Source organism: Bactrocera oleae, chromosome 3 (genome assembly GCF_042242935.1).
Source record: "Bactrocera oleae isolate idBacOlea1 chromosome 3, idBacOlea1, whole genome shotgun sequence".
Classification (NCBI taxonomy): domain Eukaryota; kingdom Metazoa; phylum Arthropoda; class Insecta; order Diptera; family Tephritidae; genus Bactrocera; species Bactrocera oleae.
The window spans coordinates 27,420,738-27,438,078 of NC_091537.1; the positions used below are offsets into that span (position 1 = coordinate 27,420,738).

Consider the following 17,341-nt stretch of genomic DNA (forward strand, 5'->3'; position numbering starts at 1 on the left):
CTTTGCGTGAATAATGCGTTTAAAGTATGTCACCTTTTTAATAATAAACCCAACGATTACCCTCCTCCCGCCCAACTGGCGCGAGGGGCGCAATCCGCATACGTGCGGAATTAGCCGAGTCAGAAAAGGCAAGAGAGTTTTTAAGTGTTGAGATCTAAAACTGCTCAGCTACAGAAACAAAAATTTCAACAGCTAAGATCTAAAGTTACAATATAATAAATTGTTACATTTTCATTTATTAAGAGAAAACAATAAAGTCTTTTTAATTTTGAAAAGTGAGTCAGATAAGTCAAAAGTGCTGGAATGAGAATTAAAATCATGACATATACGGCGGAATGGCTCGTTTAGTTCAAAATTTGATCTACAGGATTTTAGCAGTAAAGGTCTAAACTGCCTCGAAAGGCGAACCGGGATATTAAATTTAATTTCAGACAGGAGAAAAGAACTGCGAACAGTTCCATTCAAAAGTTTCACTAAGAATATTATGCCAAGCATTTCCCTACGACTAGAAAGTGTAGGTAGATTTATAAGTTTTAAACGACTAGTGTATGGAGGTAGACTTACCCTAGCATCCCATCGGAAATGCGCTAAGGCGAAAAGTAAAAATTGTTTTTGAACCGACTCTAACTTGTCAGAATGGATTTGGTAGCTAGGGTTCCATACCACAGAGCCATATTCCAATATAGGTCTAACCAAAGTTGTATAAAGTGTTTTAGTAATATACGGATCTCTAAATTCTTTAGACCAACGTTTAACAAAACTGAGGACAGCTTTTGCTTTCAAGACCATGGTATCAATATGAAGACTGAAATTAAGCTTAGGGTCCATATTAACTCCCAAATCAACATAGTTTAAAACTTGCTCTAGAATATGGTGTTTTATTACATAAGAAGAGGGGTGCACAGATCTACGGGAAAAGCACATCGTCTTACATTTATTGAGATTCAATGGCAAATCATTTCTATCACACCATGCAACCAAATTGTTTAAGCCTGTTTGCAACAGACACCTTTCCTCAGTTGAAGTGTATGATTTAAAGAGCTTTACGTCGTCAGCGTATAATAAAATTTTTGAGAATTCTATTACTGAAGAGATATCGTTAATAAACAACAAGAACAGAATCGGGCCAAGATGACTACCTTGCGGAACACCTGAAGAAACATTAATTTTATCTGAAGGTGTATCCTCAAATATCACTCGTTGTGTTCTATTATAAAGATAGGAAGATACCCATTGAAGGAATCTTGGCTGAAAGCCCAGCAGATCAAGTTTATGTATGAGAATCGAGATATTTACTTTATCGAAAGCTTTGCTAAAGTCTGTGTATATAACATCCGTATGCTTATGTTCCCTAAAACCCAATGATACATGGTTTACAAATTCAAGTAAGTTTGATATAGTCGAGTTCCCTTTACGAAATCCATGCTGAGATGAGGAAATTAACGGGGAAATCGAAAAGGTTATATGGTCAGTGATGATAGCTTCAAAAAGTTTAGGTATAACTGATAGTTTTGCGATACCTCTATAGTTTTCAATGTTGGATCTAAATCCACTTTTATGCAAAGGGATTATAAATGACTGTTTCCATATTGAAGGAAATATACCGTGTTTAAGCGAGGAATTAAATATCCTTGTCAAAGGCAAGTAAATATATTTGGCACTATTTTTTAGGAAGCATGAGGGTATCATGTCTGGGCCATAACTAAAAGATGGTTTTAACTTATTTAAATTAAAAAGGACGTCTTCTTCAGAAATAACTGGAGCGTTAAATTAAGTATTCGAACACAGCACTTGCTGATAAGAAAAAGTTTTGGAAGAATTATTACAGTAGTTTGACTTGAAAAATTCTGCAAACATATTGGATATAATACCATTGTCACTTGAAATGATAGATTTGTATTTCATTGCGGACGGAAATTTGGAAATCCTGCGTTTGGAGTTGACGAAATCATAAAACGATTTTGGATTACTTACAATATTTTGTTTAACTTTATTTAAGTAATTATTATAACATTTTTTGTTTAGGTCAAAATATTGTCGACGCAATAGCGAATATTTAGAATAGTCGACAAGTGAACCGGTTTTTTTAAAATCGGTCAATGTGTAAGATATATAATTGAAATTCAAATAATAAAATAAATAAATGAAACTTTCGATAATAGTATGTTTTTGTGTCAAAAATGGGTAGAATCGGATCAATACTTCCTTTCACATATAATTTTGCCAACACCTGAAGTAATTTCCCGGGTTTTGATCCTTGTAAGTTGCGAGAGTGTAAAATGTTCGGTTACACCAGAACTTAGAACTTCCTTACTTGTTTAAACAAATACATAAACTTTACCTCACTCTTGATTTCAATAATAAAACATAAGCGATTGTTCACATTCAAAATAAAGGACATTTATTATATAATATTATATTTAAACCCAAATATATCTTCAACATTGGCTACACAATACATTCATACACATTTTTTATTGCAAAAACTTCTGTTTAACACGCGTACTTTATGTAAATTTATGTAAATATATATGTATGTAGATAAAGGAAAAACATTTTATTTATCATTTTTAAACAAATCCCTTGAATATGTTTGCAATATTTCATATTTATATAATAATAAAGGCATTGTTTGTTGTTATTTACTACAAAATTACACATTACCGATGCTTGTTGTTTGTTTTGTTGTTGGCTTTTACTTGTCTAGCACTGTTTGAATATAAGTAAATATCTTTAGAGTATAAGAACATTAAAAAAAATTATTTTTTGATGCTTGCACATTTAGTTATTCGACGTTAATTTTAATGCAAAAATGCGATTTTTAAAATTTTTTCGAATTTTCGAATACATACAAAATTTAAAAGTGTGTATATATGTATATATGAGTATGCTAAGAATTTTGTCGGCAAATTACCTCGTATTGTTTGCTTTAAATATGTATATGTATATTTTGATTTTCTATGCGCAAAAGTATGCTAAAAAGTTTTCAGTAGCTTTAGACTTTTTTGGATTTTTAAATTTTGCTTCTCACAATTTTTTTTATTTTTTATTTTTTATTTGTAAACCGTTTTTTAGTTTCAAACAAATTTGTTGCCACACAATTTTACTTAGCCACACACATATATTTGTATTTATATATATTTACTTATAAATGGCGCATAATTTCCATGCCTTGCCATGAAATTAAAATTTTTAGGTACATCGATTTTTTTCGAATATTCAATTTTATTTTTTGTTTTCATTTAACCTGTATCATCTGTGTATATGCATATTAGTAAATTTCAGCTAGACATTTGCAGTTGAAGCAGCCTACAATACACATTCGTTTGATTTCTTCTACAAATTATAAACAGTTCATTAAAATAGGTTTACAGTTTGCTGTTTTGTAATAGTTTTATTATATATTTCTCATTATTACTAATTATGCCTTTTTTCTGAAATTTGTAAGTATAAATTTCGATCAACGCCGTACACTAATAAACATACGTACATAAAATATTTATTTTTTAGTTTTAATTCATTCTTATTTCTAAATTTTAAATTTAATTTTATATTTTGCAAATTTTTGGTTTTGTACTAAAAGTAAGCGTATAATATTTAAAAAATATGAAACTAAATAAAAAATTTAAGATATTTTTATAATAATAAATTTATTGTAAAATTAATTTTTTACAAATAATAATGTGTTTTTGTTTTTTTAGTTAAATACAACAAAATACTTTTTTTTATTATATTTTTTTACATTTTAAAATTAATTTTTTTTAATTTTAATTTTTTAATATACATTTTAATTTTTTTGTACACTAAAATATGTATATTTATATGTATGTTTGCTAAAATTTTATTTAATTTACTAAGTGTATACATATATGTAACTATGTAAATTTTAATAATTTATTTTTCAATTATTTTTCGGTAAATATTTAACAATTTACTAGTTCTAAAAATATTGGTACTTTGGAATGCGTTACGAGCAGGGCTACAGCTACAATGAGAGTCATCGAAATAAATTAAAGTTTTATATGTTATAAATATGACGAGCAGTTACATATAAGAGATGATTGAAAAGATTGGCAATTACTAAAATTAAAATAGTTTCAAACTAACACTAGTCTTTTTTCTTTTTTTTATAATTTATTTGACATTTAACCCCAAAGTTTTGTTTACTTGGTGATTTTGTCTTAAAGTTGTTGTTTTTGGTATACATTTATAGGTAAAATGTGTTAGTATTCAATATGTATGTAAGTAGACAGTGTCAGTTGACTTAATTGCATGCATGCATGTATATACATACATATTCATGTATGTATATCAGTGTGTATATGTGTGCTTATGACTTGCACTTTGAGGGACTGTCTGTGAGGCAAGAAGTGGTTTTTGATATATTCTTTAATGTAAATATGTATTGAATAATATGTTAACATTTGCTTGGGTTTGTCTTTCTTTGTTTTTTGGTATACATATATGTATGCATATGATTATATATTAAAATATAATATATATATTTATTAAATGTGCATGCATTTACATTAACGTTTTCTTACAAAAAAATCTTCTTTCCGCAACCACAAATTTTCACTTCTCGCAATTACATATATATTTATTATTAATAAAATATTTATTTAACTTTATTTTTTTATATATGTGTATTTGTTTTTTTATTGTTGCACATATATAAAAAATTTTTGGTTGATATTTTTCTTGTATATGCTTTTAGAGTTAACATTAAGTTTTAGTTGTTTTTCTGTTTCTGTACACTTTTCAGCCACACATGTAGTAAATATGTTTATTTATTTATCAAAGATGTATGTATGTAGTCTCTAAATTTGTCTTTTTCACAGTACATTAAAAGCTCGCAATATTTTTTGTTGTTTCTCTGTTGATAACATTCAATAATTTCTATATAAATTTATGCGTATATATGTATGTATTGTATGTATATGTCATTAGGTTGATTTTTTTTGTGTAAATATTGTTTCTTTCCTGCTACTCACTGCAAAATAATTTATTCGTTTTTTTTTTTTTAAATATTTTTACGAAGAAATTTGCAATATTATTATTTTAGTTTTGGTAACTCTGCAAAAAATATTTTAATGCAAATTAATATTTTAAAAATGTTTTGAAAATGTTTACTGTTATTTTAATTTTCTGCGAACGTTTTGCATTTTTAAGAAAATTGTATGCGTGTTTTGTATTTGTAAATCCATTTAATGAATTAACGACAGAATAGAATATGGCTTTCCGAGTTATATAACAAGCTTGGGTGATATATATTAGCTTTGCCAATACTGTTTCATATTCTGCACACCTATAAATATATCGACCGCTGAAATTTTTAATTTACACACGAAAATCGGTTTAATTAATGAATAAGTATAGATTTAAAATTATTTTAGTTTAGTTTGCGCTTTCACAATCCAAATCTAGTATATTTTCGTCAAAATGTTTAAAATGCATTTTAGCTGTATTTTTTGTCACACACAGGTTCCTAATAAATAGTATAACAAGTAACTCAATCCATTTGGTTTCTATAAAATTATACCATATATTCTTATCTAAAATACCGCATAAGTCGACTTGGACATGTGCTTCTTACAATCATACACATTTATGCTGCATAGTAAATAAAAGGGGATTCTCCAAGTCTAGGAAATGAGAAGGCAAAAAATGCAATATCAATTATAAAAATAACGAGAATGCCTTAGTTTCAGCATTTAGAATTGTTGGTAATAAATATATCATTTATAGGTTAGATTGTAAGACTTCTAAAGTAGCATTTTTTGAGATATCGGTTAGATTAAAAATTAATCTAATATTACTTGTGAGTTTTATAATATGTACTTCCTTGTGCTTTAAAAATTGTATAGTATATAACCATACGGAAAACCTAATATAGATAAGAAACAACATTTCATTATTATAGTCATACATTCTCTTAAAAACCAACCTAAAAAATCATAGATAACTGCTGAAACTGGAGGCCTGATTCTTCGTGACACAAAATGTGATTTATGTAGATATATACAAGTGCATGTGTCGTATGATTTACTACTGGGAGTTTTTTTAATAATACATTTTTAAATTAAGATAAACTGATGAGATTTGAATTCGAAAAATCAAACATACGTACAAATGATTTATTCAAGAGATTTACCAGCTTGGCAACAACAAATATAACAGGACCCACCCTGATTTTCCAGTTTGAAAATAACAACGGGTTTTATTACGCCAATTTGGAGCCGATACCAAATAATTGCTTAGTGGAATATATTCACTATACATACATATATTATTATTTATAAAGTTTCAATTTTCCAATCCAAAATTTAAAACATATTAAAGCGACATGTATGACGTTATTCATATTATCTGATAAGCAATCGGGGCATTGTTTTATTGTAAACGATATAAGCATTAATAATTCAAGTTTTACGTGGCAGTTCATACTGAAACAACGAAGCTCAAAAAACAAAAGGTATGCTATAATGATGATTTGCTTTCAGTGTTTCTCTCTTATAAAAATGGCGACGTTTGCTTGGCAAAGGTAAAAAGATGAGAGTAGCCCAACATTTTGCTTGGCTTCGCGTCGAAAACTTTTTATGTGAACGTACTCCTACAAAAGTGTACATCGAACTTTTCTGCCAAAACAAATGTCTGACGTAACGCAAAGCAAAAATTCTACGTGAATTGGCCATAACAGCTGACTGCGTCAAATGAACTAACGATCGATTAACGGTAACACAAATTTTGTAAATGTGTACTATTAATGATGACTGTATGGTTTGTTCTCTTATTCATTTACCACGTTACTGTCACATTTGCTGGATTTTAGTTATGAAGAGACTACAAACAATGATAGAATATAAGATTCTGACGATTGGCTGTTATTTCAGCTAAATAACTTCAAAACTATCTGTAATGTCACATAATCAACTTAAAACTTTCACACATTTTAGAATTTTAAGAATAATTCGACAGTATAACGTAGACGACACAAACAAGTAACACTCAAAAACTGTAACTGTAAGTAACGCATCTACCGAGAGCGTATTATCTCATTAGGGCGTGGCTAAAAGTATGTTTCCTTAAAGAAAAGTACACCTTTCTAAATGTGAATTTAGTAAACGATTTTTGGAAGCAAACTTCTTGTGCTTTTTTAAATTGAAAAGCTTGATTTGACGTTTCATTGCCAACTAATGTGATAAGGAATATGTTTGAAGCCATTATGCCAAGCCAGCTCCATGCCTTAATTAATTTCCTTAAACCACTTAACCTAACTTTAAATCAGTAAACACCCGAATTTTAAGGGAGTACAAAGCAATATTGCTTCTTGAAGTATGAAGTAAATTTTACTCCCAGAATGATAGGGACAATATTACTACATGACGTCATAAACGAAATTAACTGTCAAATTTTAATAGTAATTGTAAACAAAGACTTCCCTTTTCTCGATCATGACTAATGTGTTGTCTGTCAAACGCCCTACAAAATTGTAACTGAAACTGTCGTGTTCTGAATTTCTATAATTTTTGCTTGCACAGCGACATTCCCTCGCAACAAGAAATTGGTAACGAAATTTTTTTGTAATAGAAGTATATTTCCACTCCAATTTCACTTGCTCTGCGTTGATTTACTTTCAAGAAAACAGTTATTACTTGAGTGTGTTGTCGTTACAAGTGTGAAATGCAAAAAGTCTTGGTTCGTATAATTGGCTGCTACGTAACAAATTATTCGTAGCAAATATGAAATGTGTGAAAAACTAATTAGGTTTTCTGTAATTGGCGATTAGTGAAGCATTCGTTTGTCGTGCCTGAGGTAAATACATGCAAATGTATAATGTGTGCTTGTCACATGTATCTGGCAAATTGTAACGCGAATTATTTCGTTATGCGGTGGCAAGAAACCTGGTATAAATCAGTTAAAAATTATAACTTTGTTATTTATCACAATTTCTCTGAAGTAATATTGTAGTAGAAGTTTATTAGTATTATTTTTTTTTCAAATTATTAGCAACTGAGATAAGCTGAGCTACACGCTTTGGAAATATGTTGTTGCATGTTTATTTGCGTAGTTAAAAAAGTGAAAATACATAAATATGTAAGTAAATGATTAAAAATCATTAAAAGTTAAACAGTTGTTTTTGTAATAAAACGTATTTGATATTAAAATATTTTTTTTTGTTTTTTTATGCTTATACTTTGAATTAATTTCTTCGCAATCTACCTATTGTATAGAATTAACACAAAATACTAATATATTAATAACGAAAGCATAAATTACCACACTATTGCTTACCCTAAACGTTGCAAAAAATTATTGAAAATTGTTTACAATTTTGATCAATAACAACTAATAGATAATGTCATTTTAAACCATTGCCATTTGCGTTAAACGCAAATTCCGATTCCCGATAAGACGCTAATACACGCAGTTAAATTTCCATTACAATTAAGCTTACAACTAAAGTAAGATATACATATATTTGTATGTATATACATACATATATAGCAGATGAAAAAGTAAATTATGCATAAATTTAAGTGAACAGTCGAAGAGTTGTGCTATTTTCGAACGCATTCATGCGCACAAAACAGCTGATTTTATCTTTTGTTTTGGCTTTGGAGGAAATTAAAAATATTTATAAATATAAAAGTGTATTGCATTACAAAAAGTACAGTTAATTTTTGCATTTACTTCAAATATTAAAACAATGTAATATTTTTCACTTAAATGTACAGAATTATTTTTAGAATAACAGTTAAAACAATAAAGTTCTGTAGTCGAGAAAAAGTTCACTACATATTTTTATACGACTTTTACTGTTATGAGATTCTTCGTACGAAGCATGATTTGCAATGGCAAACAAAAGATATGGTAATATATAACTGTTGCATTGTGTCTTTTACCAGATAATAGAAGAGCGAATATTGAAAATGTGCCAGCACGTGCCATTTATGTCTCTAAATAAATAGTTCTCAGCGGAAATGAAAAAAATGCACAAGTGTTAGGCCAGTCAGGGATTTTATAAACATCTTTTACTTGTTTTTGATTTAATGTACACTTTTGGGTTTTAAAAACATTTAAGTAGTAAAATAGTAAAAAAAAAACTCCCTGTCCAATGCGTTGTAGTGTCGAAGAATTCGTGCAAACCAACTCAGCATAAGCAAATTTAAGGCGTTTTTGTCGAAACTGGATTCTTAGTAAAATTATTCAGTGAACCAAAAATTTAACCTCTTTTCATAAGTCCGCCATTTTATAAAAAAATGATATAAAGTACAGTCGTTAGGTGCTTTACTGCCAAGTTTTATGTAAAGGTGATTCCGAAGATAAGCCAGTAGCCGGCATTTTGTATAAAATTGTCATTAAAATTTCTCTTATACACCCAAATACATGTTTGAAAATTTGTAAAGTTAGCCTCTTTTGAGTGATCTACACTGGCCTAATCCCTTAAAACAATAGTCTTAAACTTGCTTCTGTTTTCTATGTCTGTTTATAAGCTTACTCAAAAATGTAAGTCTAAACTACACGTCACAAAAATTTAGCACCCGAACCATGCCACACATGTAATTCTTATTGAAACGTTTCTTAAACACTCCACATTAAACCCAAAATGTCCTTGAAATTACAGTACCCAAAACCGTTAGTACATTCGCAAGTCTTTCAGTAAACAGTCGTTTCGGTTTGCTCACCTCACTACTCTTCGACATACATGTGTGCCTTCTTCAATTCGCGCTCCCTGAATCTCGCTATCAAGCATTGCAATATCCAACGATGTATATATTTTTTGAGTACACGATTACCATGGTGGGGCCTAAAATGTACTCGTTTCAACACATATTTTTCACGCAAACTATTGTATAATACCTGTCGTTTGAGCCGCTTGTAATCATGCGAGACGATTTCTTCGTGATGTATGGCGGGAAAATCGAATTGTGTATTGAGTGAGTCATCGTTACTGATTCTCAACTCATCTTCAACGTACTCTACTGTGTGTGGGGGTGTAATGTATGGGGTTAACGGTAGTGCGGATGGGGAATTATCTACGGCATCGTGTACGTTCACGAATGACTCAAGAAAATCGGTTTGCATATCATCAGCCACTACCACCCTTTCTTGGGAGTTTTCTAAACCCATCATTTCTTCTGCGTGAATTTCAGCATTTACAGCTCTCTCAATATCTTCTATACTCTCATCATCGACTTGCATTGGCAAATCGTTGGCCTGCGAATGCGCCACAACGCTGAGCACATTTTCATTCATATCACATTGTAAAACATATAAATCACTATCATTAACTAAAATTTCTTCTAAATTAATTAGTACTACATCTTGAGCTTCTCTCTCCTCAGCATCGCCATCTTCGGGATCTGATGTGACACCGGCTTGTCGATACATTTCGGCTAAAGCTTCTTCAACGCTTAATTCACGCTCTAATGTTTCGGGCGTGTTTCGGTTTGTGTTGCTGCTGTTGTTGGCGCTAATTTCAAAGGAACTACTTAAGGCATTTTTACAAAGGTCACTTAGCTTTGGTATTTTACTATTTAACGCATCCTCAGTTCGGGTATTTAACGTATGATTTTCAATGGAAGTTACGCGCTCTATATAGTTCAGTGATAGTTTCTTCAAACTCGGTACTCCACTGCCATCATCATCATCATTAACATTTATTGCTGCGCAAAACAGAGTTTCGTTCTGCGGCTGGTTTTCTTCCACTGCGAGTTCACGCGCCAAATCTTCCACATCGCACGACTTATCGCAACTCTTTACACACTCTTCCATCACCTCCGTACCCATACATTCATGCTCTGCCGCAGGCACTGTCACGTTTGTTTCACCGTTACTTGCAACGCTATCTTCATTTTGTATTAGTTTGTTATCTTCCGCCACACCATTTACTGTATCGGCTAGTTGTTCTTTTAAAACGCTTGTTGTTTTGTCGGCACTTATTTTTTCATCGTCCATTGTATCGTCTTTAACATCCTCAAGGTTTGTACTTATCTCTTCATGCCCATCACTATCGCTTTCTAAAATTTTTTTCAAGGTTTTAATGTCATTCTCCGTTATCGTTTTCGAAGAATTGATATATACTTCATTGCTACTGTTATCTTCGATATAGGTCGCTGCCGCAGTCTTTTCGTCATTTTCAAGCTCAAGAGCGACACCCGCTTCATTTGCCTGATGTTGCGAGAGTTCCCTTTCCAACTCCTTCATTTCATTGAAATCGCTTTGCACCGTTTTTACGCTACTTTGAGAATTCTCGTCCGTGGACGAACTACAACTGGACGATGAGGATGTGCGTGATCTGCGGCCAAAAGATGATGTGGACGAAACAGTACTGCTCGATGAGATACTGTCTGAAGAGTGTTCGCCAAGATCCACAATCTTTTTGAAGTAATTTTTTGACGTTGCTGTGAAGTGTTCTGCACTTCTTCTAGCTCCAAATATATCAAGGCTATTTTCCGTTTCAGATAAATGTACATCTCTACTGAAGTGCTGTGATTGCTTTGCTTGTTCGCCAAAGTCAAATGCGTTTAGCATTGCAATTTTTGTGTCTTTACTGTTTTCGTTCTTTATATGTGCTGCCGAAACCATATGCAGAGCTGTGGAAGGACTTTTAGTAATTTCCATAACAGATAAAGGACTGCTATCAATTTTTGTTGAATATTCAGCATCCTTAAATGTGCCTTCGAAGTCCATATTAGGTTCTGAAAATTCAGAAAACGTCTTCTCATGGTGAAATATTGAGAATGCATATTCAGTTACTTCTGTTTTCTGATTATGTGTTGGATTCTCCTCAACTTCTGCGGAACACGTCAGATCCATTGCTTCCAGCTCCTTATTTTCAACTTTCTCATCAATTAAATTACTCAATTCCGCTTGTTGTTTGGTAATTCGTACATCTTCGGTGATCTGATTCACATGATTTTCAGATTCATTTACTGGAATTACATGATTAACGACATCTTTGCTCAAACGCGCCAAGTTCTTTGTATCAGACGCTTCATTTTCTACGATTTCAATGCAATTATACTGATTCTCTAAAATATCCATAATTTTTGGACTTGTATTTATATCGGAAAACAGTTTCTCAATGTCTTTCGCTAAAGGTTTCATGGTTTCGATTTCACCATCAGCTGATATATCAGCATCATATGCTGCGGATCCAATTTCTTTAACAACATTTCTGTCATGTTCATAATGAGTGACTAACTGTTCTCCATATGTAGGTCTTGTGTTAATGCTTTCTGTATTAGGTTCAACACTATCAACCATTGGTTCTGTAATAAAACCAGGACTATGAACTTCTTCCTCGAATTCACCGGTTTCAAAGCTATTGAGCTCAATTTTCACATTCTTCACATCCAAAGTAGTTGGAAATGAAATGCAAAACTCAATTTGATTCTTTGAATTTAAATTGTTTTGAATATCTTCATTACAATCGAGACCCAATTCAGTTATTTGATGTTCTTCCCCTAACTGTTTTAAGGATTCTAACTCTTCAATTTCTTGAGTTTTATTAGAAAGTTCATTTCGAACGTTCTGTTCAAAAGTTTGTTTTGCAACGAATGATTTCAACGAATCTGGTGATGTTACTTTACTACAGACCACGTTGTTAGTATTTTCTTTAAATTCATAACCTTTCACTTCCTGTAACATTGAGCTATCCCTTACACTTTCTTCATTGGTGTTTGCATATGGGTTTTTATCAATTTCTTTACTAATTTCAGCACTCTTCAAGAGTTTGTTTTGGAACAGCTCAGAATTAATGAAAGCCACACAAAGGCATTTCAATGTTTTCGGATTGAAATATTGTTTGAAATCGTTTGCAACACCAGTAGGAAATTGAGTAATACTTTTGGGACCGGTTAACGGCAGGTGGTTTTGCGACACTTTGATCATTTCTTCTTTCAACAGACTTGATATCATGAGTCGTTTGTTAATCTTAATGAATTGTCGATATAATGCCCGTATCCTACGTTGATAGAAAGAAGGACCTTTGTTTTCCTGTCTTTTTATATATTTCAGGCGAATTGTGCTTACGCGGATATTGCACTCTCTCTTTAAGCAAGGTTTGGAGAAGGTCTCTGTAAAATTGGTTTCCTTGTTCACTTCTTGTTCAAGATCATGTGATTGTTTCGGAATTTTACTCGCATCTTTGGTTGCTTCCGAAGATTTTCGCTTTCTTTTATGGAACTTCGAAAAACTTTTAATTTTTTGTGCTATCTCCATATCGCTTTCCGTATTTTGTTTGACCGTTGTGTTACTTATTTCATTGGGTGGCACTTCCTGGATTAATTTGGCAACATTTGTATTGATTTCGGACTGAACTAATTTGTCGGTTACAGCTGTAGTAAAATTGTTCTCATTGTTACTACTAACTTTATAATCAAACTCATTTCCGATCTTATTAATGAAGGTTTCGTATTCCTTCTCAAATGTGGAACCATTCGAACTAGTTGTATTGTCACATTCAATACTTCTATCAAATGCGCTGTCGCTTTTTGTTTGGACGGTTAATAAAGATTGTTCTACTCTGTGCTCTGAGAAATTAAAATCTTTCTCCACTTTTTCCGGCATTACGTGTACAGCAGAAGTATTTACAGATTTAACATTCGCAATTATTTTAAGATTTTCTGATTCGAGCATTGCATTGGGCGTAACTACTCCGAGCGCTTCAGTTGCCGCTTTCATTATAACGCTACCGTTGCGTATGGGCGTCATTTCGGTATTGATTTTTGGTATCTTTACCATCTTTATTGATTCTAGTTCATCTAGCTCCTTTTCAACATCAAAGCAATCATAGGTTACGTCCTTGGCATTGGATTTTCCGACGACATTGGTGCTGCTTGGTGTCTTAGTTGTGCCTGATATATTTGGTGCTGCGCCGCCGGACTTTTCGATATCGATGACAATGTCAGGTAAGTTTATATTTGCATACTGATTTTCCTCGATATTAATTGTGGTACCAGAGTCGATGCTTGGTTGAGTCTTTGAGCGTGATTTAAATGCTTCTTTTAATTGTAAGTTATTTACAACTATCGGCAGCGGTTGCGGCCGATATAGCGGAGCGGAATCAACAACACTGTAGGCACCTGGTGTATTCGCTTTGCTGGGAAGTTCTTGCAAGCTCGACATTTTATTTATTACTTCAACACAGTTAGTATTGTCTTCGGTGCTCATGACTTGAGCAATCGTTGGTGGTGCATTCTCCACAAACTGTAGCTCATCAGCACCACTGTAATCCTCTTCATCCTCATTCCACGTGCTAAGAAAATCACGCAAACTGGAGTAGGTTTTCGTAGTGGGTGTTGTTGGTGTTGCGTTACCAGATTTAACTGTACTCTCATGCGTTGCTGCTTTGCTATACATGCCGTCGTCGACTGGTTGCAATCCATTGGCTATGCCATAGCTATTATCGTAATGGTTCTGGCTCATATTGGTAGCCATGTGCTCGTCTAAATTGGTGAGTGTTGGCTCCGCTATGAAATAGTCATCATTTGGCGTTACCGTAGGCTTCCGGTAGTCGATTAAAGAATTCTTCGTAGCAGTAGATTCTGTGTAGGGGGGTGGCAAATTGGGTAGACGGTCAACTCTTTGGACTAAACTTTCGCGTCGCCCTTCAACTAGCGACGTAGGTTGTATAGGCCCCATATAGTTGTCGTAGCTGGTTTGCATATTGAGATCATTATAATAAACAGTCGTGATGTCACTGTGGGAACCCGGTGTCATATTACGATTAAGCGGTGAATGTGCAACGACCGCAGTAGGTGCCATATTGTTCCCATATTGAGTACTGTGGGCCATACCTGCCGGATGGGTATGATAATTCATATTCGTCGCTTCATAGGTAGGCGTTGCAGCGTAAACATCATTTGTATTCGCCTTTGATTTGTTGGCAGGACCATAATCTAGCACGTTATATTTGATAACAGGGTTGTTACCACTGCTGACTGCAGTACTGTTGGTGGCGTACGGTGGCGTTTGCGAGTGTGGACTATATGTATTCGGTGGAAGGTGAGGATGGTGTGCCGTACGAGGATAGTAGCAGTTTTGTTGTTGAAATTGTGAGCAACAATTTTGGCGCGCAGTGGCTGTAGCTGCGGAAGGCGTGTAAGGATGATGATATGCGAGAGAAGGATGTGCAGACGGCGCCAAGGCGGTTGGCACGCCGCTTGTAGGTAGTGGTACATGGTGTGGATAAGGGTGTGATAAACGTTCAGCTAGTGCGGGTACAAGGTGTGCTGAGGCGTGCGCCGAATTCGACCAGGCACTACGTCCAGTCGCATTCGACGTCATATACTGTTGGTGTGGGTTATAATATGAATTGTACTTATCATATTTGTTGCTATACTTGTCAGAAGTATAGTAGATATCACGATTGGCGGCGGCTGTGGGGTTAGTCGGTACATAGCTGGTATTCGTCGGCGGTATGGCGGCAGTCGGTATACCGTTGGGCGACGGCAGCGTACGACAATTACCGTTAGCATACTCCATGCTCCAGTGCCAAGATGACGTGGCCGATGACTTACGGTAGGCGTCGTTGGGAATTTCAGCAGCATACTGCGGTGGGACTGACGTGGATGCAGGCGGCGCGGGGGCGTACGGTACTGCATTGTAGGGCATTGCTGAGAGGTTGGCGGGTGGTGTGGTTGTATAATACGGTGACTGCGCCACAGTACTCACTGCGTTATATAAATATTTATCATACTTATCGATATAAATGCTGCTATTGCTGTTACTGCCGTTACTGTTATTCGACGCATTGCCGATAGGAATGCCGACAGGCATAGCTGTATTGCCATAATGCATACCCAGACGTTGTTGCGGCAAGCGTGCATTCGGCAGCGTGTTAAATGCTTTCACTTGTGTCGGACCCGCACCATACGGCACGTCCTGTAGCGGTTTTCCTGCGTGATGCTGCTGAAAGCTTTGGGTATAATTCACTGTGTTGCTAATATCTAATGGTTGGTTCCCGTAATTCAGATAACCCCCAAGGGTTGGCATTTTAGTCCCAGAGGACATTCTATATTTGATGGAGTCCCCATAGGTGCCCGTACCACCCGTTTGCGCTGAATTCGCATAGAACGGCGTTGCGGCGGCCTGTGGTTTGGCGGGCGTGTTTGGCTCACCAATACGTTTGGTGGTATGGAGCCCGGTTTCGCTGCTATTGTTATTGTAAATTTTGTTGTTGTTGGCAGTATTACTATTAGGCTGTAATGCCATCTGCGTGGGCGGCTTACTTGGCTTCTCCAAGGTTGTATAATACGATGTAGTATGTCGCATGCCCAATAAATTGCGTTCACCACCACCACCGGACGGCTGATAGCTTTCGCCACCACTTAGATAAGCGTACGAATCGTAGGTGTTATCATATTGCGAGGATGTGGGCAACTGCTCCGTTAATTGATATGAATGTGTTTGGTGTGGGTACTGTGGATGTGGTGGATGATGAAGTTGTGGTTGATGCTGCTGTTGTTGCAGGTGGTGTTGGTGTTGGAACGTTTCATTGTAGTACGGCGTTACGGCAGCTATTGTGGCCACAGGTGTCGGCTCGACCAAGCCCACAGGTGTGTTGGAATGCGAGTCCGAATATTGACTGCTGCTACTGCCGGCCGAGGCGGGATTTGTGGGAGTGGTGGCACTCGCATAGCCACTACTGTTGCTGCTGCTACTACTGCTGCCGCAGCTCATGTTGGTATTGCTATTGCTGGCGGCGCCCAGCGGCATTGCAATTATAGATTCAACAGTCGTAGTATCCATATTCTGAAGTCTACCACTTTTCGTTCACGAAAAAGTTAACTTCCGGTAAACGGTGTTGAAACTGTAAATAAAATGTATTCGGCTTTCAGTGGTAATATTGAAATTTGTGGAAATTGCTAAAAATTAATAAAATCGTCTTAAATTAAAAGTAATGGCCCTAATGTACGGCGAATGTGCCAAGAAAACACCCACGTTGAAATTAGATTAATAAACCGTAAAAATAGTAATTATATTAAAGTACACATATATATATTTTTGTTTTCTAAAACTGCGCTTGTTATTTAGATGCGCACACTTCAGTCCTCTCAACGCAAATGTTCGTCCACTTTCATGGAAAAGCTTAAATAAATATTGGAAAATACGAAAACGAAATGAAAAGCGCTGTGCGCGGAATTGGGACTTTATGTGACCCAGCCGTATGCATGTATTTGTGTATGTAAGTAGATAATCTACGGTCATTTACTAATATGTTCATTAAATATTAACGATTAACTGTCATTTTTGTTGGTCAACTTTGCTGCGGACCTTACTACGTTGCTACATTAATACAAATGTACATATACTCGGAAGAGAAGTGCGT

General features: G+C 34.5%; 1 protein-coding gene across 5 annotated transcripts in view; it reads right to left on the reverse strand.

Moving 5' to 3' along the window:
- Positions 1 to 17,341, reverse strand: part of LOC106618028 (uncharacterized) — a 77,953-nt gene that overhangs the window by 34,506 nt on the left and 26,106 nt on the right. For 2 of the 5 annotated variants that reach the window (XR_004979075.2, XM_036375161.2), the window contains exon 2: positions 9,690 to 16,822. Coding sequence is in view for 3 of the 5 variants with exons in the window: in XM_036375161.2 (XP_036231054.2) it covers positions 9,694 to 16,761 (7,068 nt within the window). In the remaining 2 variants the exon portion in view is untranslated. Of the gene's footprint in view, positions 1 to 2,375; positions 5,646 to 9,002; positions 16,823 to 17,341 lie in introns of those variants that run through there. The other 3 variants (XR_004979084.2, XM_014235553.3, XM_014235554.3) reach the window with 3 other exon arrangements.